This window comes from Brassica napus, chromosome C1, assembly GCF_020379485.1.
Source record: "Brassica napus cultivar Da-Ae chromosome C1, Da-Ae, whole genome shotgun sequence".
Classification (NCBI taxonomy): domain Eukaryota; kingdom Viridiplantae; phylum Streptophyta; class Magnoliopsida; order Brassicales; family Brassicaceae; genus Brassica; species Brassica napus.
Window position 1 is genome coordinate 12,448,370 of NC_063444.1, and position 24,833 is coordinate 12,473,202.

The window sequence follows — 24,833 nt, forward strand, 5'->3', positions numbered from 1 at the left end:
AACACACCAGTTTCTCTCCTAATTTATGGATTTCATGTGGTCAAATAGATATTGAACCAATTATATATATATTGCATTTATAAATTAAACTTGTTCGTGTGTGGTAGCGTTTGTTTAGGTTTTGTTTGCTAGTGTAGTTCTCTTATTGTTAGCAAACTATTGATGTGAAGTTTAAATGCATTTATACGTTTTTAACAATCTCTATGTTAATTCAAGACATTGCAGATATATAAAAGAACAACTTTGGTACAAAAAAGAGAGAACAATCTAAGTTACATTATATTCCATCAAAGATATGGGTACAAAGCACAAACCCGAAAAGAGTCAATATCAATTGATTCAATTCTGTAATTCACATATTGTCATTTTTGGTCAACGTAATTCACATATTGTCATTTTTGGTCAACCACCCTATCATCAAGTTGAACCTTTCTTAATATTCTTATTGCAACTGCAAAAGATTCCATAATAGTTCCCTACTCAATTATATTTTAAGAATTTTATCATTTTATGGTAACTATTTTTGAAAACAAAAAATTTGACTATTTAAAAAAAAAAACAAAGCATACATGTTCATGTAGTCATCAAGTATGGTATTTGATGTATATATATGTTTCTTTTTACTTCTCTCTAATAGCCATATTCAAATTTTAGGTACAAACAACATGATATCATTTAACCAACGCAAGTGCAAGTTGATGGATTAAAAAAAACTTCTTTTTTTTCTGGAAAAAAAACTTTTTTTTTTGAACACAAACTTTCACTAATTATAAAACGAAGAGCTAGGTGATAGGCATAAAAGCTTCGACCATACAAAGCGCCTCTTTGGCTAGAGCATCAGCAACTACATTTTGGTTTCTAGGAATCCAAGAGAAAGAGACAGAAAACATTGGAGAGCAGCACAGATTGTCAATGTCTGCAAGAACACCATGGAGCTCCGATATTAGTTCCTTTCGATTTATAGCTTTGATTAGCGGAGCAGAGTCAGATTCCAGTCTGCAAGCAAGAAGACCGGGGGATCGACAGGTTAACAGTGCTTCTCTGATGGCCAGACCTTCCGCCATTAGAGGGGAAGCAACATGCCGCATCAACTTCTTCTCGTGTTTCAGGGTCGTTGGTGATTGCACTGTCCATCCAAGTCCCGCTGTCTTATCTTCCTTTCGCCATGCGGCATCAGTGCGAATCACTATTGTCGGCGCAGATGAAGTGTTACTCGCAAGTGCAGTAAACGTTTGTGTAGAAGAGCCCTTCTCATTAACTTGTGTTTGTTCCCATTCTTTTGCTGCTTTGATTGCTAGTGTGAGAGCCTCTGTAGGTGTATTAGAGCTCCCGTTGAAGACAACTCTGTTGCGTTCCTTCCATATAGTCCAGAGGATCCATGGGAAGATGGGGCTGGATACTAGGCCAGTTGGTGGGAGGCAAGGCTTTGCGCACAGGGCGGTCCATCTCTCTTCTAAATCTACTATTCCTCTAGGATCAAACCCTGTGACAAAAGGGGCAGCTAGCCACACCAGTTGAGCAAAAGGGCAATGAAATAGTAGATGAGTAATAGATTCAGAAGCTCCACAACGTTTACATCGGGGGTCAACGTCAACATGTCTCTCAATGAGACGTTCTCCTACAGGCAAAGTTCTCTTGAGGAATTTCCAAACGAAGGTTTTAACCTTAGGGGATACTTTTAAATTCCACACATTCTTGTGCCATCGGTTGTGAACTGCGAAGATTTGTTCCTCTGTATTTTCCTCGAGTGCGGTCGCAAAGTAATACCCAGACTTGGTGGAATAGCTTCATGTTCTTGTTCCAAGCCATACTAACTTGTCGGGGGCATTTGAGACACTTGGCTTTAGGCACAGGATATCATCCTCATACTGACGGAGGATTAGTCTTATTTTCTCGATGTCCCATTTGCCTTTTAGGCTTAAACGTAAATCAGCAACTGTGAGATTCACGTGGGCTTCCGGTGCTGGTCCGTAAGGGCGCTTTTGAGTGGAAAGATCGAGCCACGGGTCATACCAGATGTTGATGTCCTTTCCATTTCCCACCATCCAACCTAAGCTCTTCACCAACAAGTCTCTCCCAACTAAAACGCTTCTCCACCCATGCGACGCCGCAGAACTTATGCCAAAGCTAGGTATATCTCCATTCGGGTAATATTTCCCCTTCAGCGTTCTACCTAGTAGAGAATCAGGATTTTCGAGCAATCTCCAGCTCAGCTTTGCAAGAGCTGCTTCATTGTATCTTTGGAAGTCTCGGAAGCCCAGGCCTACAAGAGCCTTTGGTTTGGTTAGATCTGACCAGGCGATCCATGCCATTTTCCTTTTTCCCGAGCTGTCGTCCCACCAGAAGCGGGGGACGGTGGATTGGATTCGTTTGATCAACGAGACCGGAAGCTCGAAGCAAGTCATAGCATGAGAGGGTATGGGAGATAACACACTTTGGAGCAAAACTATCTTCCCTGCCGTAGAAAGATATCTCGTAGACCATGAGCTCCCTTTTTGTTTGATTCTCATTTCCTTCGACCGAAGTGTTCCAGGAGTCCTAAGTACTTCCCGACCCCTCCCTCCTGTTGAATGCTCAGCGTATCCTTTACGCAACTCTTAAGCTCAGGTGGTGTTCTTCGGGAGAATGTAATGGATGATTTATCCACGTTTATGGCTTGTCCCGACGCCGTGCCATATATCTCCATAATCGTCTTGAGTGCTGTCGCTGATTCCTTGGAAGCTCGGACAAAGATATTGTGTCATCCGCAAACAAGAGGTGGTTGACCCGGGGATATCCCCTTGCGACTCGGATTACTTTTAAGATCCCTTCTTCTTGTGCTCTGTTACAAAGACCCGAGAGGACCTCACTGCACATGATGAAAATGTACGGTGAGAGAGGGTCTCCTTGGCAAATTCCTCTACTCGGTAAAACATTTCCTCTAGGAGAGCCGTTAATGAGAAAGGAGTATGTAACAGTCGAGATGCATTGCGAAATTAGCTCAATCCACCGGGGATGAAAGCCAAGTTGCTGCAGCACAAGGGAGATGAAGTCCCATTCAAGTCTATCATAAGCCTTGCTCATGTCGGTTTTGACCGCCATCGAGCATCGCTTTTCCGCCTTTGTTGTCTTTAGATAGTGAAGGACTTTGTGGGTTATTAGAACATTATCGGAGATCGGTCAGCCGGGAACAAAGGCTGATTGGTTCTCGGATATGATGGCATCGAGGAGAGGTTGTAGCCGCCTCGTGAGAATCTTCAAGAAAATCTTGTAATAGACATTACACAATGCTATGGGTCTGTAGTCGGTAACTTGCTGAGGGCTCTTGATTTTCGGGATGAGACAGATATGGGTGTCGTTAATGCCTGCCAAGAGTCTATCCATCGCAAAGCAGCTTTGTACCTCCGCAACAATGTCTGCTCTTATGTCTGGCCAGTGAGTTTGATAGAATCCCACCGAGAACCCGTCCGGGCATGGGGCCTTATCAGGGTGTATCGAGAATAGCGCATCCCTTATTTCCTGAGCTGACGGCATTGCTATCAGCGCCTCATTCTCCTTCTCCGAGATCATTGGTTTGAGGGCTCTTTGCACAACATCCGCTTTATCATTTGCAGATGATATATATGTGAACATCTCCTGGAAATATTTCACTATCACCTTGGAGATTTCCTCTTCTTTATAGCACATTTCTCCCTCTGCATCTTCCATCACCGAGAAGCTATTAGCTCTCTTTCGTCCCTTGGTGGTTGCGTGAAAAAACCCCGTATTGCGATCACTGAGCCTTAACCAGAGCAAGCGACTCCGCTGTCTCCAGTATGATTCCTCTGCAAGGTAGGCTTCATTTAAGGTCTTTGTTATGTCCTGGATAAGCGATGTATCGTTCACAGGTGACATGAGCGCTTCTTCGAGTTCCGCCTTCTTCTCATCAATCACGCGTCTGCTGTTTCGATGCTGAGTTTTGTTCCACTCTGTGATAGCTGCCCGGGTGTGAGATATTCTATCTTTAACCGTGACCCTCCAGAGTGTTTCCAAGCATTCGTTATGACTTCTTTCACTTCTGTGTTGTCATTGAGCCTGCGATCGTAGCGAAACATGCCTTTTCTTCGTTTTGAATCGGGTTCGAAGAAAGACAGAAGTGGCTTATGATCTGATCCTTCATAGTCTAGGTACTGGCTTCTTGCAGTTGGGTACACTTCCGCCCATAGACTGTTTGCCACGGCTTTGTCGAGCCGACATCTAACTAGATGGTCACCTCGCTGTCCCCGCTAAGAAAGGGAATCACCGGAGTGTCTCAGGTCGAACAAATCTCCTTCTGAGAAAAATGTTCGTAGATCCGTAAAAGATCCCTCCGGCCGTGCAGGTCCTCCCAGTTTCTCTTCTTCGTTAAGTATATCATTAAAATCTCCAGTGACAAACCAAGGAGAGTCTCGGGAAGAAGCTAAGTGGAGCATGTGAGTCCATTGCATTTGTCTTTGTTTCCTATCACAGTCTCCATGGATAAAAGAGGCAAAAAGGATTTTCCTATGTATTCAATATGCGTGTCAATCAGGTTTGCATTAGAGTACATGACATCAATATTGATCTTTGAATTCCAAAACAGAGCTAGTCCCCCGGCTCCATGGCCTCGAGGAGGGAACAGATGATGTGACTCATATCCTAACTGCTCTAGTTTCTTCAATACAAAGTCTTTGGGATTTTTTGTCTCCATCAAGAAGAGAATGTTCGGGTCTACGTTTCGTTTGATCTCCTGGAGACGACGAACTGTCGCAGGATTCTCTAACCCTTGACAGTTCCAGCTACTAATAGCTAAGGAAACGGATCTGCCGGGGTACGAAAACCCGACTTCTTCCGCATAGCAGGGGGAATCATGTTTCGGATCGGCTGATTATCTGAATTAGAGCTTCTATTCGACTTCCCTGATGAGGTTCTTGATGTTCCTGATCTGGCAGTAGACATTTTTGTAGCTCGGTTCAACTGAGAAGAATCTGTAGCTAGCTTTCTACGGCTAAGAGGTGGTTTTGTATACGTGATTCTTCTCTTTTTGTTGCTTGGCCCTGCTAGAGTCTTAGGACTCGTGTTGACTGTATTTTCCCCGGTGTTCGTCCCGGCTTTCTCTTAGTTATCGGGACTTCGGTGGAGGACCCTACTATGTCTGTCGGTATCTGGGGACCTAGTCTCTGTAGGGACGAGACGCGTTCAGTGCTTGTAGGTGAGAGTTCCTCCCGAGTTGGAGGGGCTTGTGCTTGCATCGAAGCTTTCACCATCATGTGTGCTGTTTCCTCGATCTGTCCTTGTTCTTCGGCTTGGCGCAGCCTTTCTTTGCGAGCTGCGCTTTTCGTAGGGTCCGCACACATTGTGTACTGATTCTTTACTTTTCTGACCTCTCCTAACGCTTCCTCCAAGGCTGCTTGGATATTAATAGGTAGGTCACTCCGAAGGGGAACCCCCATTGCTAGAGGCCTTTGCACTATTGGAGAAGAGCTAGCTTCTTTCACCCTGATGTTGGCATTAAGTTGTGGAAGTTCCGTCGAGCGTTGAATGCTAGTTTCAGTCTGCGGACGCCATTGAAGATTAGCCTCATAGCGTGATCTTTCTTGTTCTGCGAGGGGCCTAGAGTTATGGATCCTATCAGTGGTGTGATATGGGCGGTAAGATGTACTTTTAGTGTAGCATTCCCTCTGAATGTTTCTAGCTTCATGATGCCCTGAGCGAGTACTCTGTCTTTTTGCGGTATGCGTGCCCTGAGTCATCCTTTTGAGTGGGCTGGTAGTATCTCTCTCGGTTTCCTTCCTTCTCGTTATCTAAGCGAGATTGCGCTGCAAACTGGAACGTAGAATTTCCTGTCTTTGAAGCTCCATCTCTTTCTCGTTGGGTCTCAAGGTTAATACTCTTAGAAGATATATCGTGCTTCTCCTTCAGAGCTCGAATTTGGGCTTTTGCCTCCAGACAATCATTGATGTCGTGATCAAGCCTGAAACACTTTGAGTAGTGTTTCTCCAATCTTTCATATATCAGTGAGACAGTCACCTCTTCTCCATTGGAATATTCGATGATATAGCTCTTCATCACATGTAGTCTATCGTTGACTTGAACTCGCATTCTGACTGAAGAGGATGTGATTTCAGCCTGTTCGAATACTCCAAGGTCCTTACCGATGCTTTTGATAGTATCCTCATCCCATAAGTGGACAGGTATGCCCTGAACTTTAATCCAAAAAGGTATCAGTGAGGGAAAAGAACTAGCATAGGTAGGCTCCCATCTCTCCACTATCACCATCCATCTTGCATAGTGGTACGGACGTTTCTCAAGAACATCAATCAGGTCGGCCTCATTGTCAAATTGGAACTGAAACATACCGTTGCCAAGGTCCGAACCTACTAGTCTTGTATCCCCTTTCCATAAGTCTGTAAAGAAAGGTATGAGCGATCTAACTCGCTGAACCGAGTTATTTGTGACCCTTCCAATCAGTTTGAGCGAATGTTTGCGAAGAAGGTTCGGGTGTTCAGGAGCCTGGGCTTTAACTCTGCCCGTTCGGGGCGCTTCGTGAGGTTTCGTAGCCATGCCTTTGCCCTTCTCCGTAGCAGAGAGACGTCGATTCGCCGCCGATGACTGCAACAATCTTCTCTGACGTCTAGTGATACAGGGATTCTTGTCCTATATCTTCAAAGCTCTCATTTTTAGCTACTGAAAAAAAATCTTATCTTTACTGTCAGAGAACTTTCAAGTAAAACAGCTAACAAAAGGAGAACTTAACTATTCCATCAAAATAAGAGACAAAACAAAGTTCAAAAGAAAAAAAAATCCGGGAAAACTAGTGAATCGCACTAATTCTAAAGAGAATCAGGTGGGCCAGGCCTACAATTTGTCTTTTCTCCACTTCTCAACTCCCACTAATAAACCCGAAAAGGCATTACGTAATAATTTCATTTTGCGCACTATTATTTAAAACTAATACTAGTAAATTTTAATGTGTTACAAATTTTCCAAGACAAATTGATTTTATAATATTTAAGGAATAAAGGGAAACATCAAATATCATTTTGATTGGTGCATTCCCACCACGAGTGTGCTGAACGTGTCGTAAAACACAGCCGTCAGACTTGACAAAGCACATTGCTTACATGATGAGCTAAATAATAATAGTTGTGGCAATACTACCGAATAATAAATCTTTTTAGCGATGAATTATTAAGTTACTCGTTTCACTGGGACATAACTAACTGTGGTAAAAAGAAAGCCAATCATTCAAAGCAAAACAGTTTGATTTACTGAACTGTTAAATTATTTGGGAAAGTAATTATTACTAGTGAATAAAATCTCTAGGAATATCTTTTTTCAAAAACAAAAAAAAAAATCTTACAAGAATAATAATATTTCTTAAAAATATCCGGGTACAGTTGTATTTGTGATTTGTGAAGCAGAGAATCGGTTCCAATATATTATCCGAAATTGTTTTATTTATTTTGTTTGATTCTGCGATATTATGGAATCACACTCTGCCGATTTGACCTTTCGTCCATCTCTTTCTCTATCCAATTCCAACCCCAAGCCGAAGAAGAGAACTCGCAGACGGAAACTTTCCCGGGAAAACTCCAGAAAAGAAAACCGTTGGAAAATGTGCGAGCCCGATGATAACACCGCCAGAAACGGCGCCACACCTCCACCGTCAAGGTCGAGGGAGCTTCTGATGGATGTGGATGACTTGGATCTCGACGGCTCGTGGCCTCTGGATCAGATCCCTTACTTATCCTCGTCGAATCGCATGATATCTCCGCTTTTCGTCTCCTCTTCCTCCGAGCAGCCTTGCTCCCCTCTCTGGGCGTTCTCCGACGTCGGAAGAGCCGTTAACCACCGTGGCGACGATGAGAAGATCAGCTCCGCCTCCGGTGTTCCTTCGTTTCGTCTCGCCGATTATCCTCTCTTCCTCCCTTGTTAGTAGCAGCCTTGCCGAACTCTAAGCTTCGTTTTCATTCTTTCCTGATATAGAATATATCATTTCTATTTTAAGCTTATAGAACTTATTTGATCGTAGACCAACGGAATGAACAGAGATTTTGGTTGATTGATTTGATTGATTTGATTGATTTCGCGTTTGACTTTGCTCTGCTTGGTACTGTTTTGAGTATCTGAAGGTGTTAAGTCGTTGAAACTTTGCAGACTCTTCTTCACCATCAGTGGCTGAGAACACCACGGAGAAGCATAACGGTTTCCAGTTTCCTTCTCCGTTGATGAGCCTAGTCCCGCCGGAGAACACAGACAACTACTGTGTGATCAAAGAGAGGATGACTCAGGCGCTTCGTTACTTCAAAGAATCAACCGAACAACACGTTTTGGCTCAGGTCTGGGCTCCTGTGAGAAAGAACGGTCGTGATTTGCTGACGACTTTGGGTCAACCTTTTGTTCTTAACCCTAACGGTAACGGGCTTAATCAATACAGGATGATCTCTCTCACCTACATGTTTTCTGTGGATAGTGAGAGTGACATTGAGCTCGGGCTCCCGGGTCGGGTTTTCCGTCAGAAACTGCCTGAGTGGACGCCGAATGTTCAGTACTATTCCAGCAAAGAATTCTCGCGGCTTGACCACGCCTTGCACTATAACGTGCGTGGTACACTGGCTTTGCCTGTCTTTAATCCCTCTGGCGAGTCATGCATAGGTGTTGTGGAACTTATCATGACCTCGGAGAAGATTCACTATGCACCCGAAGTGGATAGAGTTTGCAAAGCCCTTGAGGTTTGGTTCTCTTTCCTCAGCCTTGCTCTGTTTTATCCATCATCTGAATTGTTTGAAAGAACTTTTTGTGGATGGACTTCAGTTTAAGTTGCAATTCTTGCCTATGTTAGTTGTTTCTGTTGATAAAACGTTTCTGTACGTCTTCTGGCCTACCATTTGAAGCTCTTCCCTCCAAAGCAAAGTTTTTTACAATAACAACATATGTATCCCAGTGTCTTGCTGCCTTTATCTTAGTTATTATAGCTTCTTCAGTATCTGTTATTATGTTCTATCCAGATAGTTCTCTGTTTTGTGGTTTGCTGCAGCTTTGAATCAATGTTTTGTTTAGTGATAACAAAATTTGGTCATTCTGGCAGGCTGTAAATCTTAAAAGCTCAGAGATACTTGATCACCAGACCACTCAGGTTAGCAACAAGTATTATTTTGTCATTTAATCATATAGGCATTGGGTTCTCACTGTTTTCTTTTTTTTTTTGAATGAAAGGTTCTCACTGTTTTCAGTTGACACGTATTCGCAGATATGCAATGAGAGTCGCCAAAACGCACTTGCTGAGATTCTAGAAGTGCTAACAGTTGTATGCGAGACCCATAACTTGCCTCTGGCTCAGACGTGGGTTCCCTGTCAGCACGGGAGCGTTCTTGCCAATGGTGGCGGTTTAAAGAAAAACTGCACCAGTTTTGACGGTAGCTGCATGGGCCAAGTCTGCATGTCCACAACCGACATGGCCTGCTATGTCGTGGATGCTCATGTCTGGGGATTTAGAGATGCCTGTCTTGAACACCATCTCCAAAAAGGACAGGGAGTCGCTGGACGAGCTTTTCTCAATGGTGGCTCGTGTTTCTGCAGAGACATTACCAAATTCTGCAAAACGCAGTACCCGTTGGTCCATTACGCGCTCATGTTCAAGTTAACCACTTGTTTCGCAATCTCTCTCCAGAGCTCTTACACAGGCGACGACAGTTACATTCTTGAATTCTTTCTTCCCTCAAGTATAAAAGACAACCAAGTGCAAGATTTGCTTCTTGGTTCTCTTTTGGTGACAATGAAAGAACATTTTCAGAGTCTGAGGGTTGCATCTGGGGTTGACTTTGGTGAAGATGATGACAAATTGTCTTTTGAGATCATCCAAGCATTACCGGACGAGAACATCCATTCAGAAATAGAATCTATTCGAGTTCCGTTTTCTGGTTTCAAGTCAAACGCGACAGAGTCGCTGTTGATTCCTCAGCCTGCGGTTCAGTCGTCTGCTCCAGTGAACGGAAAAACTAACGTGGCCACTGTTAATGGGGTGGTTAAGGAGAAGAAGAAAACAGAGAAAAAGCGTGGGAAGACTGAGAAAACGATCAGTCTGGATGTACTTCAGCAGTATTTCACCGGAAGTCTCAAAGATGCTGCAAAGAGCCTAGGAGGTAGTTTTATATCTATGTACCGTTTCATGTATTGGTTACTTACTGGTTAGATATTTCAACTAAACTCTAGATTGTTGTTGTCTCAGTTTGCCCGACGACAATGAAGCGAATTTGCAGACAACACGGAATCTCACGGTGGCCATCAAGAAAGATCAAGAAAGTGAATCGCTCGATCACAAAGCTGAAACGCGTCATCGAATCTGTTCAATGTACTGATGGAGGCCTCGGCCTGACTTCCATGGCCGTTAGTTCCATCCCTTGGACACACGGTCAAACAGCAGCACATCCACTAAACTCACCCAGCGGTTCCAAACCGCCCGAGCTACCAACCACCAACAATTCACCTAACCACTGGTCAAGTGATCATCACAGTCCTCCCGAGCCAAACGGCTCGCCTGAGTTACCAAGCAATGGTCATAAGCGTTCACGGACGGGGGATGAGAGCGCCGGGACACCAACCTCTCACGGTTCGTGTGACGGTAACCAGTTAGATGAAACAAAAGTCCCAAACCAAGATCCGCTGTTCACGGTAGGTGGACCACCGGGGCTATTCTTTCCACCTTATTCTAGAGATCATGACGTATCCACAGCATCGTTCTCAATGCAGAACAGGCCTCTTGGTACTATAGACCATTTCCGAGGAATGCCCATTGAAGACGCTGGAAGCTCAAAAGATTTGAGAAATCTCTGCTCCACTGCAGCATTCGACGATAAGTTTCCAGACTCAAACTGGATGAACAATGATAATAACAGCAACAACAATAACAACAACAACATGTACGTTCCTCCAAAGGAAGAGGAGGTGGTAAATATTACTCGCGAACTACCATCAGGGTCCGAAATGAGAACGGTAACCATCAAGGCAAGTTACAAAGAAGACATAATACGGTTTAGGATATCCTCTGGTTCGGGTATAATGGAATTGAAGGATGAAGTGGCGAAGAGGCTGAGACTCGACGCAGGTACTTTTGATATCAAGTATCTTGACGATGATAACGAATGGGTATTGATAGCTTGTGATGCTGATCTTCAAGAATGTCTCGAGATCCCTAGATCCTCCCGTACTAATGTAGTACGGCTCCTGGTTCATGATGTTACAGCGAACCTCGGGAGCTCCTGCGAGAGCACAGGAGAATTGTGACCCGAGGTAAAGGTAATTCATTACACTATTGTAAATATTTTTTTTTACTGTTTAGAGGTTTGTTTGTTTTTGTTTTTGTTTTTGATTGTTCTTGGTTGAGGAACAAGCAAAGAATGTGTAGGGGGGGGGGGGGGGGGGGGGGGGGGGGGGGGGCAAAGGTGTAAGAAAAAAAAAACATCTGTTTATAACTGTAAGTGGGAGAGTGAAGTTAGAAGTCAATTGTAGTTGAAAACTAACTCCAGGCATTTTTTTTTTTTGTATTTTAATTTTAAAATTGTAAACTAGATTGACAGAAAAAGCCTAAAAATGAAGACAAATGAGCAAAATCGAACTCTTGCATGTGTTGAAGATTTCTAAGATTCAAAAACAAGTCTATTTGTTAGACACTCTTAATTTCCCTAAAAGGTATCTCCAATCTTTTTACATTTTTATGTAATGATATTTGGTATGTTTCCCTAAAAATAATTTCCGAACATGTTTCAGATACATTTGTTATTTAGATATTTTTATATTCATATACATCAAAATCGAACTCATCCAAACCTAGAACGATTCAACTCAAAACCCACACATAAATTTATAATATTCAAGCATAGGCTAATTTCAAAAAAAAAAAAATAACAATAACTGAAAAGAACAACATGTACCTAAATGGATAGTCAGTGTTCATGCCTAACTGATTTTATAAACTAATAAAAATGACTTTTTCTATGTGTTTGAATAAATTAAGTGAAATAGAAAGAGCTTTTTATTTAGTAAAATAATTGTATGGATTGAAAAATTAAGTGACAATAAATGTAATACATTTTTATTATTTTGATTTAAGTTATTACTTTATTCACAAAATGATGCAAGACTTTTCAAGGGTCCATGAACAAATCAATGTAGTATAAAAGATTGTCGAACCAATCCTAGATGATTCTAAAGCAAAGGGAATGCAAGTTCATGTTTAAGCTAAGTGCGATCCAGTTTTAAAGATGGTATGAAGTAAGAACTAATAAGCTAATGCAATAAAGTAATGATATTTCTTTCTCAATTTGAAGCAAGAGGACTCATGGGGCTAGGCATTTGATCTCGGGTGATGTAGATCCAATCTAAGGGTGGCAAAGTATCAATCAAACATTTTCCTTATGCCTAGACACTAAGCTAAACAAGCTCTATCTCTAGATGAATGTTCTTTTGGTAAAGCAACTCAAGCGTCTAATCTCTTAGGTTGAATGTTACTAAAGCAAACATGGAGAATAAGTCCAATAGCAATCTTAACTTCTTTAGCAACTAATCTCTTAGGTAAAGCAAGCTTAAAGCATTGAAGAGTTGGTTCAGACATTTCATCATACAACTTGTGGGCAGGAAATGCCTAGAGATCTATTTTAGTATGATCAAGACTAAAATAGCATTGAGAACCCTCAACAAGCAAGGAAACAAGTAAATCTAACACTAAACACCCTAGATCTTCTCTAATCACCCTTAATCACCATAGTCCATGAATCCAAGATTAGTCTACTCACTAATAGACATGAATAACCCCAAAACCATGGATGATTCAAGGTTAAACATGATTAGAGAGCAAAATAATCAAGCAAAGATAAGAAGTTATGATCAAAATTAGATCTTTCAATTCAAAGTTCTTTGTGATTAGATAGATCATAATATTCTCTCCCACTTTGGAATTACAAGAGTATTTATATGTCCATGGTTTCCATTAAAAAGTGTAAAAAGCTCTTTAAAAACATTAAAATTCGACTAACGTAAAGACGCGACTTGGGTAGAAATCACGGGCGACAACCCGAGTTGGTTTCCCCGCGTTGGACCGTCGAGCAGCTATGTTTCATGCGCGCGGGTAATGGTACCCGCGGCCTTCACCCCGAGTCGAGACGTCGCGACTTCTTCCTCTTCGTGCGCGCGGGTTCGGCTCCCCGCGTCTCTCGACCCCGAGTTGAGACGTCTTCGTGCGTGCGGGTTCACGATCCCGCGAGCCTCCAACCCGCGTCGTCGAGCTTCATCTCCTCCGTCGTGGTCAGCCACGAGTTCTCCCTCTCCACCGCAATACACGCCATCGTCGTCATCAACAAGTCGCAGCTGTGGTAAGAATCGCCGCTGTGGCCTCAGATCGAGCCATGACAGCTTGTCCTGAAGCGCCGGAGTGCTTCTCGCCGTCACAGTCGAGCTTCACCGTTGAGACTCCTCATCGGAAACTTCTCATGTACAGGTCGTCGCCTCCTCGCCGTGATCGGATCTCCGGGCCGTGGTATCCGCCTCCACCGCCGCGCTCGTCGTTCTTCAGTCGCAGGTGAAAGCTCGAGGAGCCGCAATGGTGGAATTTGGGGGTTTTGCACTTCTGGTCCTTTCATATTTCGAATAATTACGATTTGACCCCAAAACTATCAAAATTGCAGAAACGTCTTTCTGATTCTGCCCCTAAGTTTCCAATTATGCAGACCAGACCCTCGGTATTTGCAGAATGCTCCCCCGCCTCTTTATAGTTCTCAGTTCGGCCCAAAACGTTGTAAATTGCACGATTAACCTCACGATTTCAGCCCAAACTTCTCAAGTGTGCACATTAGCCCCTATTTATGCAATTATGCATGTAAATGCAATATTGAGACCTAAATGCAACCTAGAATGATTAAAATGAGCTAAATAAAATGCTAAATACTATTAAAATCATGAGTTATCACAAAACATGTCTTTAAATTATGTTTTTGCCTACATAATTTTCTACTGATTGAAACTTTAAAAAAAAAAAAAAAACAAATGCAAAATCCAGTTATTTTACTTTTTTGATTTTATAATTGTCACAAAGCTAATGTCGATGAACTAATAACTAAAAATAAAGTTAAAGTTCATTAATTATATTATTATTATAGTAATATAATTAATGATGTGATGTATTGTTAAGGTAATATTATTAATGAAATTGTTAAACTGAGTAAAATACGAAAAAACAATTAATGTAATTATATTAATGAAATTACTAAATTGATACCCATGTTTTATACTGCTATCCATATTTCCAAACGACTATCGGTGTTTCCAACCAAAAGGACTTCGGTTTGAATAATATAGATGTCCAAGATCTTGTAAAAGGAGGGGTATAAAATGGTTAACTTGCATAGTTTTGAATCCATGTACTGGCTTATGGATCTAAAATCTTCTAAGCATTCAAAAGAATACTTCTCTTTTCAAAATGCTGCAATTAACCATTAAGGTCAAAGAAGCATGAAGAAACATATTTATCATTTTGGCCTAAATTCAGATTTGGAAATGATCCCGTCCAATTGATGGCTTAGTTAGTATATCAGCATAGCTGAAAAGAAAAAGGTTAAATAGAAAAAATAAATTGCGCATCCAGGGAATCGAACCCTGGTCAGTACCGTGGGAGGGTACTATGATACCACTACACCAGATGCGCTTGGTTGACTGTGCTGAAAATTAGTTCTTTATCACAGTATCATCGATTCGCTTACTCGTCAAACGCCTCGCCTTTGGCATTTTCGTTTCTTCAAAATCAAACAAACAACCCCCAAATCTCTTCCCCTCTGAATCTGATAATCGAATTCCACCACCGACGATCTTCTTCTAAAACCCTAATCAGATCGGTAAGTCATGGACAAAAGCATCAGCATAAGCACCAACGTTAGCACGACGACTTCCATGGAGAAGATCGATCAGGCAGCGAGCTGGCTCAGCGCCACGATCATCTCCGCTTTCTTCGCCTCCCTCGACCGCTGCGCCTGCGTCAATCTCTCCACTTCCCATGACGACGAAGACGAAGACGACGAAGAGTCCTACCACCGTCCCCTTGCTCTCTCCGCCGCTCCTCATTCCAACGACACCGTTTAAGCTCCGTGTTGGTGTTGACCTCTCTTGGTAATGAAAATCCTATCGTGTGTTTTTTTTTCTTTTTTGCTTCCTCTGGTAATCGATATGTAAGCATTATGTGTGATGCTTGTAAATGTCAGACTCGGAACTTGTTTTGCGATGGTTCTCAAGTGCTTTGTCTGTTTGTCTGTACCTGATGATCTTACTTGGGTTTGATGTAGTTAAGATCAGTCGTTTGAAGTTTCTTTTGTTAATCAATCTGAATCTGACTTCAAGTATTTAAAACCAGAACAAGTTCAGTTTGTTTAGTGCAACTGATTGATAATCAGAGATCTGACACTTGGACATCAACTAGTTCCAAATTAACACGTGTGTGTGTGTGTGTGATATTTGATGTGAAATTCAATGCGGTCAGAGTAAATGTCGTGTTTAACTTGAACTACCCAATGTTTTGTTTGATTTAGCTAGATTCCAAGTATTCTCTTATATAGAGACGATATTGTTTAAACGTCTTTGCATATAAAAACAAATGTATTATAGGGACCATCCACCGAGTCACACTCAAAACTTTTTTGTCCTTTTGGGATCCAAACAAAGTTATGGTTGGATAGGTTGTATTGTTCTTTGTGTTTCTTGAATATAGATTCTTGAAATGGATCTATGATGGTTTATACCAATTGCTGAGGAAGCAATATGTTTTTTTTTTTGATAAAATATTAAATTATTATACAACATAGAAACAAATTAGCCGAATACAGTAGTTAAATCTAAACAAAACAACTAACCAACAGAAACTGAAATGAAAGAAGATCAAATCCTAAAATTGAACCGGACACCAACGGAGCAGTGAAGGTCCTTAAACTATGAATAAGTGCAATGGCCGATACAGTCACCATGAGCTACCAAAGGAAGCAAAATGTTGAATCAACAATGACTCTCAAGGGTCAAAACTCCATCGCCGCATCTTGCATCTTGCATCTTGCATCGATGTTTTTGGGTGCGTATCATTTCGTTTTAGGGTTTAGGGAAATAAAAGATAACATAATCCACTCTTTCTGTTGTTAGATTGCATTTGGATGGGAATACTGTTACAGAGTTACATCATTTGTTTGTATCAAGGAAAAGTTTAATTTATGGACGGTTTGGCATGCTTCCTCTAATCAAGAAATAAAAGTAAACCTGCTGGCTCCTATGATGTGTATGCTTTGACTAATAATAAATAAGCAAGGGCAAGGCTGTGACTTTTCCTCCCGTGATTACTTCTTAAAAAAGCGAGTTTAGTTTTGTTTCTTACTTTATTAAAAAATCACGTATTTTTAGAAATTGTTTGCTGATAGGTTCGGTTCGTATTGACTTTGGACGCCTTGGATACTTGAGCATATTGTTAGAAAGATCCCAGATCCACACAAACTTGCCGAACAAATCTAATCGTTATCATCCTGAACCAATCAGGATGATTCTGACTCACCCATAAATTTTTTTTACGTGGGGTCATAAATATAAAAAATAAAAAAATAAAAATTATTAAAGGAGTAAAATCCGGGTTTATGGGTTCATTTACTACTTTTTCAACCAAAAACACCAGTGTCAACTAAAGTACATAGCTTAAAATTTTAGGTTTTATTGTTTTTGTGGTATCAAGTGATCCCACATCAGTACAAGTGGATCCGTCCCTGGGTTCAGTGGTATATATATTTCCCAAACAAGCTCTTCTTTCCTTTTTCGTATGCGTTCTTCTTAAAACCCCTAGTCAAAGTTCATACCTTTGGTTATGAATTCACACAAACATAACACTAGTCCAATCTCTACACTCTCCTTCTCGTCTCATTACAAATACTCCCTCTTTGCTACCTCCTTAGACCTAAAACGACAGCGTTTCACTTCTCCGTTGTTGTTGATCGTCTTGTTCCTCTGTTTGTCTTTTGCTACTTCCATGGGAGTCTCAGACTCAGGTCCTGTTGTTCAGACGACCCCACTCGTCACCTTCCTCCAGCGCGTGCAACTCACGGCACTCCGATCATACTCCAAGAAGCCTGACCCTAAATTCTACATCGACCTGTCTCTCAAGCTCCCTCACGATCTCTCCACCGCCGAGTCCGCCTTCGACGATCTCACGACCGGGTCACGTGACCTGTCAGTGCCAGTGGAGAAGCTTGAAAAGTTTGTCCACGAATACTTCGACGATGCAGGGATCGATCTGGTGCACCACGAGCCAGAGGACTTCGTCTCAGATCCCACCGAGTTTCTCGCCAACGTGGAGAACGACCAGGTCAGAGAATGGGCGCGTGAGGTACACTGCCTGTGGAGAACCCTAAGCTGCAGGGTCTCTGACTCCGTGATAGAGTCACCAGACCGGCACACGCTTCTCCCGTTGCCGGAACCGGTTATCATTCCCGGTTCGAGATTCAGAGAAGTTTATTACTGGGATTCTTATTGGGTTATCAAGTCAGTGTTCATCAACTTCTCAAACCATTGTTTTTTTTCTTCTATAATTAATTCTTCAACTCCTTTTAATATTCCGTGTTGACTACGCAACACGAGCTCACGTGTCGATGTCATGTTATGTGGTGCGCTTTTGCACGTGCAGAGGACTTTTGACGAGTAAAATGTTCACTACGGCCAAAGGTTTAGTGACGAACCTGATGTCACTTGTGGAGACTTATGGTTACGCTTTGAACGGTGCTAGAGCTTATTACACTAACCGAAGGTAAACCAAAACCGATAATCATCGTAAAATGTCGCGTAACAGAGAGTAATAGGCTGTTTTTTTTTTATTGTTACAAGCCAACCACCTCTATTGAGCTCAATGGTCTATGAGATCTATAACGTAACCAAAGATGAAGAACTTGTGAGGAAAGCTCTCCCTGTGCTTCTCAAAGAGTACGAGTTCTGGAACTCAGGTTAGTTTTTTAGTTGAGTTAAATAAATGATATGGTGTGTTCTTATATTTCATGTTCGTTATATTATAAGTATCTTTTAATTTTGTAGGAAAACATAAGGTTGTTATTCGAGACGCAAGTGGCAATGATCACATCTTAAGCCGGTATTACGCCATGTGGAACATGCCTAGACCTGAATCCTCTGTGTTCGTATGTTTCTTGTCTCATTACCTCAAGTTAACTGTAGTTTTTTTTTAACTGGGAAAAAGATATTTAGACTCTCTCTCTCGCTCGCTCACAGGATCAAGAATCAGCATCGGGGTTTTCGAGTACGTTAGAGAAACAACGGTTCCATCGAGATATAGCTACGGCTGCTGAATCAGGATGCGACTTCAGCACGCGATGGATGAGGTTAAATTAATTATCAAAATTGTTACTAGAATCGTTTATATTACTGTCACACTGAATTAATATCAATAATGTTTTGTGCAGACACCCTCCTAATTTTACAACGATGGCTACAACATCAGTTGTTCCTGTTGATCTAAACGTCTTTCTTCTCAAGGTTTGTTTACTTTCTTGATCACATTAGATCTCTATTCATTTATGGTTCAAGATTGTACATGACTATGCTTGAGCCTTGTACTGATCTTCTTTTTCCCTTAGATGGAACTCGATATAGCGTTTATGATGGAGATTGCTGGAGATAGAAATGGTTCAGAGCGTTTTGTGAAAGCGTCAGAAGCGAGAAAGAAAGCGTTTGAGACCGTGTTTTGGAATGAAAAAGCAGCGCAGTGGCTAGATTACTGGCTTTCCTCCAATGGTGATGTAAGTTAAAGAATCTTTAGTTACATTATCGGATTTGTAATGGTATTCAAACATTGGGAACACGTTTGTGTCTTCAGGAGCCTGAGACATGGAAAGCTGAGAACCAAAACAACAATGTTTTTGCATCTAACTTTGCTCCAATCTGGACTAGTTCCTTCCATTCAGGTAAAACTATGTCTACATGTTTATTTGCACACATTTATTAAATTTGATTGCCTTCCAACCTAAAACCAATTATATTGGCCCATCTCCATTAGATACTAGTTAATATGATTTCCAACTTACAATGTGGGAGACTTTGTCTCTAATAACATGTACATATCTTTGGATCTGAACGTTTTATCTGGTAACATGTAGATGAAATCCTTGTCAAGAAAGTTGTGAAGGCTCTTGAAAACTCAGGACTCATCGCTCCCGCTGGAATCCTAACCTCTTTGACAAACTCGGGACAACAATGGTAAATGAAATTACTTGTGGTTCAAGTTTCACTTTGAATATTTAAATTTCTTAATGAAACATTTTTAACGTTGAGATGTGCTTGCAATGTGTTAAAGGGACGCTCCTAATGGATGGGCACCCCAACAAGAGCTGATAGTTACAGGACTCGCAAGATCTGGTCTAAAGGAAGCTAACGAGTTGGCAGAGGAGATTGCAAGGAGATGGATAAGAAGTAGCTATCGTGTTTACAAGACAAGTGGGTTTGTTCATGAGAAGCTCAATGTTTCAGAGTTTGGTGCATATGGTGGTGGAGGGGAATATAAGCCACAGGTAAAACATTTTTAGTTTAAGCACTCTAATTCAACTTCTTTTACTTAGTTAGCTATTAAGGGGTCTAAAATGCAGAAAACATAGTTATATTAGCATTCTTGACTTTTATCTTGCAGACGGGATTTGGATGGTCAAACGGAGTTATATTAGCATTCTTGGAGGAGTTTGGATGGCCCTCTGACCTGAGCATTGAACCGTAGATTTACTACTTTTGTATTAAACATTAAATAAAAGGAATTACTCCATAATTTGCAATTTTATTTAAACTTTATGATAGTGGTAATTTCCTAGTAGTTTCACTTTTTGTGTGGATTCGGTTAGAATGTTTTGGTGTTCCAGATATTTTGTGATCGATATAATCATCATCCCAACTTATGATCGATTTCAAGCTAGTTCATTTATATTTTTCACTAAAAAGAGCTAGGCAAACGACATTCTATACAATATAACCAAAATATCCAATGATTCTTCATAAAATCGGTCCACAGTTAATTCAGACCATGCAAACCAAATTTACGATACTAAACCAAGGAAATCAATTTGAATACGGTTTAGGCTGTTCAATCTATTAAAACCACTCATAAGTCATAACCATATTAGTATCTAAAATAGATGAATGGTATGACTTAACCAAAATTGTATGAACAAAGCATTTTGGACTTTTATTTATATAAAATAGATCAACGAATGATATGAGCTAACTAAAATACGGTTTATGGTGTTCAAAATCCAGAAAAATTGTTTGAAATACACCAAGGGGGTGTATTCAATATAACATATTTTTAATGGAGTTTTAAATGATTTCAATAAATTGCAGAGATTTGGGTGATTTTTGTTAAACTCATCTAGAATATAACCTAAAACCATGAGATTTGGGTTTTAATTTTTTTAACTAAGAAACTTCACCTAAACACCCTAAAATCACTTGAAAACTTTAAAACTCCACAATTTAAAATATTTTCAATAACAATGGATTTTAGAGTACTCTACGAAATGTTAAATCAATAACAGTGAATTTTAAATGAATTTTTAAATTTATGTTTGAATAAAAGTGGATTTGTCATTTTAATACAAATCACCTAAAACTCTCAGTTGAATACACCCGGATACCACTTTTCATAAATACACAATTAAAAATATCATAACATTTGTGTTTATGTTTAGTAATTATTGTTTAGGGTTTTGTATTTATGGGTGTATTTGAGTTTGTAAACTTCTATAAATAATTTTAAACATTTATAAATTATTTAGGAGGGTTAATTTTGTATTTTTCATAACAATTTAAATTATTTATGAAAATATTTATCATTTGAAAAGTAATATTTAATTCAAGATAAAGTTTTTTTCCTTTCAAAAATTATGGATCCATTTTGTATATTAAACTAAGTTTTATTCCATTGAAAAAAAAATATTCCAGGAAACTTCTAAATACTCAGTTAAACATTGACACTGTTGGTTGAATACTGCAGGGAAAGAAAACATAATAGTACAAATCTATGAAAGATTAGCTTTGATCCAAAACTCCCATAACATTTAATTACGGCACGCAAAGCTGCGGCTACATCCGATGAATTTCGGCCTGCCCAGCTATAGGCATGTCCACATACTAAGTCGAGAGCAAACTAAAGCAATTCACATCCAATTACGATTATAAAACTATGGAATCCAACACTTCATTTGGTGTTATATGAGTTGTTGGATTGAAATGGTGAGTGGGGGCTAGATTATTCATTGATGCTACTTAAATAAGTGATTAATGACTGTTGCGTGATCAAAAAAGTAGATTATTAGTCAAATATAGTTGGCAAACCAAAATTTTTTAGTAGGATTTTCGCTTAATCATCAGTTGTTTAATCTAAGCTGGAAAAAGGTTCATATAAGTTGGAAAAAGTTGATCACAATCAGAATCTGCGTTTGGATGAATCAGATTGTACCCGACGAATCCTAATAGAAAAATTGAGATAATGGGTCGGTCATTTTATAAAAGGGATAATAAATTAGACGGCCCTAAACTAATCTTGGAATCGGAAACACAAGTTGCAATGATATTAAACTATTGGCTATGAACTTAAAATCACATTAAAAATACAGATTGGAAAAATAATGGTTAACAGTTTAGATTATGACAACGGATGATGCATAGAGAGAGAATCTTCCGGCCAAGTAGGGATTGGTTTGCTGCTGGTCAAAATTCATTTTGTTTCCCAAAATCCCATGTGCACTTTCTCATTAGTCAAACTTAAAGATGTTTAAGATTGGAAATAGAATACCATTTAGTTTCCTAAACATTTGAGTCATACTGATCTTTTTTTTCATTTCAGAAATCCTTTTATCTCGGTTATAAAAATGATTTTTCAATTTATTCAAAGGTGAAATACGAATGATCTATGAATGTAGGAGCTGGACAATGAGTATCATTGCATAAGAGCACATGTAATATAAATGTGAAGAATGGTACGTAATATTTCTTCTCCTTTATGAGTATTGCATATATATATTCGGACTATATATAAGTAAATTTCTTAATGTTTTTATAATTTTTAATAATAATTATTCAATTCAGCTTTGTGTTGTATGATTGAACCAGAAATTGTCCCATGACACCTTTTCGCTTGATAAGAAAGACGCCATTCCATTCGCTATGATGAGGAACTTCACCTTTATCTAACTATAACAAAAGAGAAACGCATAAGCCAGAAAAGAATATTCATCATAGAATACAATAGAAAAGGTACTTTTAATTTCGGTAGAATATGTAACTGATAACTACGCATATTATATATCAAGTTCGTCATCCTAAATGGTGGTTTGAGACGATTATTGAAAGTGACAATAGCATCCTCAAACCAATTTTATTTCCTGACATGCTGTTAACTTAACTAAAGAGATGGTTTAATGTGATATACTTTGTTAGAAAATGATGATATATATCTTGGTTATGTAATGAAGTAATCGATATAGGTAAGCTGCAGAAGTCTTGTTTAGTCTGAGAATCCCCAAGATATCACACAAACTTGTTGTTAGTTGAGATATAAATCTGCCGAAGAACAAGAGATCAAGATGCTGAAAGTTTCTTTATTAAAATTCAATTCAAAGGTGTCTCTCACAAAGCTAAGAGATTACTTTATATACTAATAAGAAAGTCTTAAGTCCTTAGGGATTAGAATCTAATCTTGGATCCTTAAGTCTTAATGGCAATCCTCCTAGTTTTAAGCTAACTTATGTTTATCTAAAACAAAAGGAAATATGAAATAAAAGTAAAACCAAAACGATATAGGAATCACGTCCTACGCTGCATCAGATCGCCCGGGGTTGAAAAGATTTGTCCCTGAATCTTCAATCTCGTCTTTGACCACAAAAGGAGTGGGGTGCTTAACGTTGAAGACGTCCGAGAAACGGCTATCAGGAGGCAACTTGACGCGGTACGCGTTGTCATTAATCTTCTGAAGAATTTCTAATGGACCGATCTTACGAACTTTAAGCTTATTGTACTCTCGGGGAGGAAACCTATCACGCGTCAACACTGCCCAAACCAAGTCTCTTTCCTTGAACTGTAGACGACGTCGAAAACGATCCGCATCCAACTTGTATTTCGCCGAAGATGCCTGAAGGTTGTCAAGAGCTTGTGCATGAATGAAAGAAATGTCGGCCACAAAATCAATAGCTTGACCGTGATCTCGAGTGGCGTCAGGTGCAGTACCAAGGTCAATAGGTCCACGCGGAACCAAACCATAGATCACACGGAAAGGACTGAACTTAGTACTCCTGTTAACAGCATGATTATGTGCGAACTCCGCTTGGCACAATACAGAATCCCACGATCGTATATTACCTGCGACCAGACAACATAGCATATCTCCGAGAGAGCGGTTACTAACCTCTGTTTGACCGTTAGATTGAGGGTGATATGCAGAACTCATATCAAGGTTCGTGCGCAATAGACGCCTAAGGGAACGCCAAAAGTGACTTAAGAACCTCGTATCTCGGTCAGAAACAATAGAAATTGGAAGACCATGAAGTCGATAAATCTCTCTGAAAAATAGAACGGCCACTTGAACAGCGTCCGTCGTCTTCTTACATGGAACAAAATGTGCCATCTTGGAGAAGCGATCAACCACAACGAAGATAGAATCGTGACCTCTTTGCGTACGTGGCAAACCCAAGATAAAGTCCATACTGATATCTGTCCATGGTTGAGTAGGTATAGGCAATGGCATATACAAGCTAGCGTTGGAGGCATGCCTCTTAGAAGTCTGACAAACTGTGCTTCTCTCCACAAACCGGGCGACATCAAGCCTTAATGACGGCCAAAAGTAAGAAGTGGCGACAAGGTGTAAGGTCCTATCTCTCCCAACATGTCCTTCCTCGTGAACTTCTTTCACAATCTTTGTACGCCAGCTGCAACTGGGAACACATAACCGAGCAGTCAGGAAGAGAAAACCGCCTAGAAGCACGTAATCAGACGCAACTCCTGAAGAAACATCCAACCATATGCGGCCGAAAAAGGGATCCGACTCGCACAAACTTGTGAACTCTCCAAACCCAGTAACAGAGACTTGTAAAGTTGCAAGGAGGGAATGACGATGACTTAACGCGTCAGCAACTTTGTTTGCACGACCAGACTGATGTTTGATGACGAAGGTGAATTGTTGCAGAAACGCTATCCAAGAAGCATGGCGAGATGATATCTTGTCTTGACTGCCCAAGTGCTTCAACGCATCATGATCTGTATACAGAACAAACTCTTGGTGAAACAAGTAATGTCGCCAGTGTTTGATTGCTTGGACGATTGCATAAAACTCAACGTCATAAGTGTTGTAACGAGCACAAGAACCGGCAATTTTCTCGCTGAAAAACGCCACTAGACGTCCTTGTTGGCTCAAAACTGCACCAATCCCAAGCTTGCAGGCATCACAATGAAGTTCAAACGCTAAAGAGAAATCCGGCAATGCCAAAATCTGAGTCGAAGTTAGCTTTGTTTTTAAAGCTTTAAATGCCTTATTAGCCTCTGCAGTCCATAAGAACGTTGTGCCTTTCATACAATCAGTAAGAGGGGCAGCGACATTACTAAAGTGGTTGACGAAGCGACAATAAAACGACGCGTGACCATGGAAAATGCGGATGTCACTGATAGAACGTGGTGTAGGCCAAGATCTAATTGCCTCGACTTTACTTGGGTCAACTTCCAGCCCACGACATGAGACAATATATCCCAAAAAGAGCACCTGTGACGTACCAAAGGCACACTTCTGGCGTGCTCCATATAGTTTTTCA

General features: G+C 40.4%; 3 protein-coding genes and 1 non-coding gene across 4 annotated transcripts; 3 read left to right on the plus strand and 1 right to left on the minus strand.

Annotated features, from left to right (window-relative positions):
• Nucleotides 1-7,445: 7,445 nt before the first annotated feature.
• Nucleotides 7,446-11,573, plus strand: LOC106376006 (protein NLP7-like). Its single transcript, XM_013816042.3, has 5 exons — nt 7,446-7,910; nt 8,137-8,711; nt 9,068-9,115; nt 9,230-10,121; nt 10,208-11,573. Exons 1-5 carry the CDS (start codon nt 7,463-7,465, stop codon nt 11,260-11,262), a joined length of 3,018 nt encoding a protein of 1,005 aa, XP_013671496.2. The 5' UTR covers nt 7,446-7,462; the 3' UTR covers nt 11,263-11,573.
• Nucleotides 11,574-14,603: 3,030 nt separating this feature from the next.
• TRNAG-CCC lies at nt 14,604-14,674 on the minus strand. The gene has a single exon. It is a non-coding gene; the product is annotated as a tRNA-Gly (tRNA).
• Nucleotides 14,675-14,679: 5 nt separating this feature from the next.
• LOC106374449 lies at nt 14,680-15,362 on the plus strand. Its single transcript, XM_013814470.3, has one exon. The coding sequence runs from the start codon at nt 14,869-14,871 to the stop codon at nt 15,103-15,105; it is 237 nt and encodes a 78-aa protein (XP_013669924.2). The 5' UTR covers nt 14,680-14,868; the 3' UTR covers nt 15,106-15,362.
• A 1,285-nt stretch (nt 15,363-16,647) lies between these two features.
• Nucleotides 16,648-19,941, plus strand: LOC106414110 (trehalase-like). Its single transcript, XM_013854816.3, has 11 exons — nt 16,648-17,529; nt 17,672-17,791; nt 17,869-17,984; nt 18,073-18,173; nt 18,265-18,374; nt 18,456-18,528; nt 18,630-18,791; nt 18,869-18,956; nt 19,149-19,248; nt 19,346-19,559; nt 19,676-19,941. The coding sequence occupies exons 1-11, from the start codon at nt 16,856-16,858 to the stop codon at nt 19,757-19,759; spliced, it is 1,842 nt and encodes a 613-aa protein (XP_013710270.2). The 5' UTR covers nt 16,648-16,855; the 3' UTR covers nt 19,760-19,941.
• Nucleotides 19,942-24,833: the final 4,892 nt, after the last annotated feature.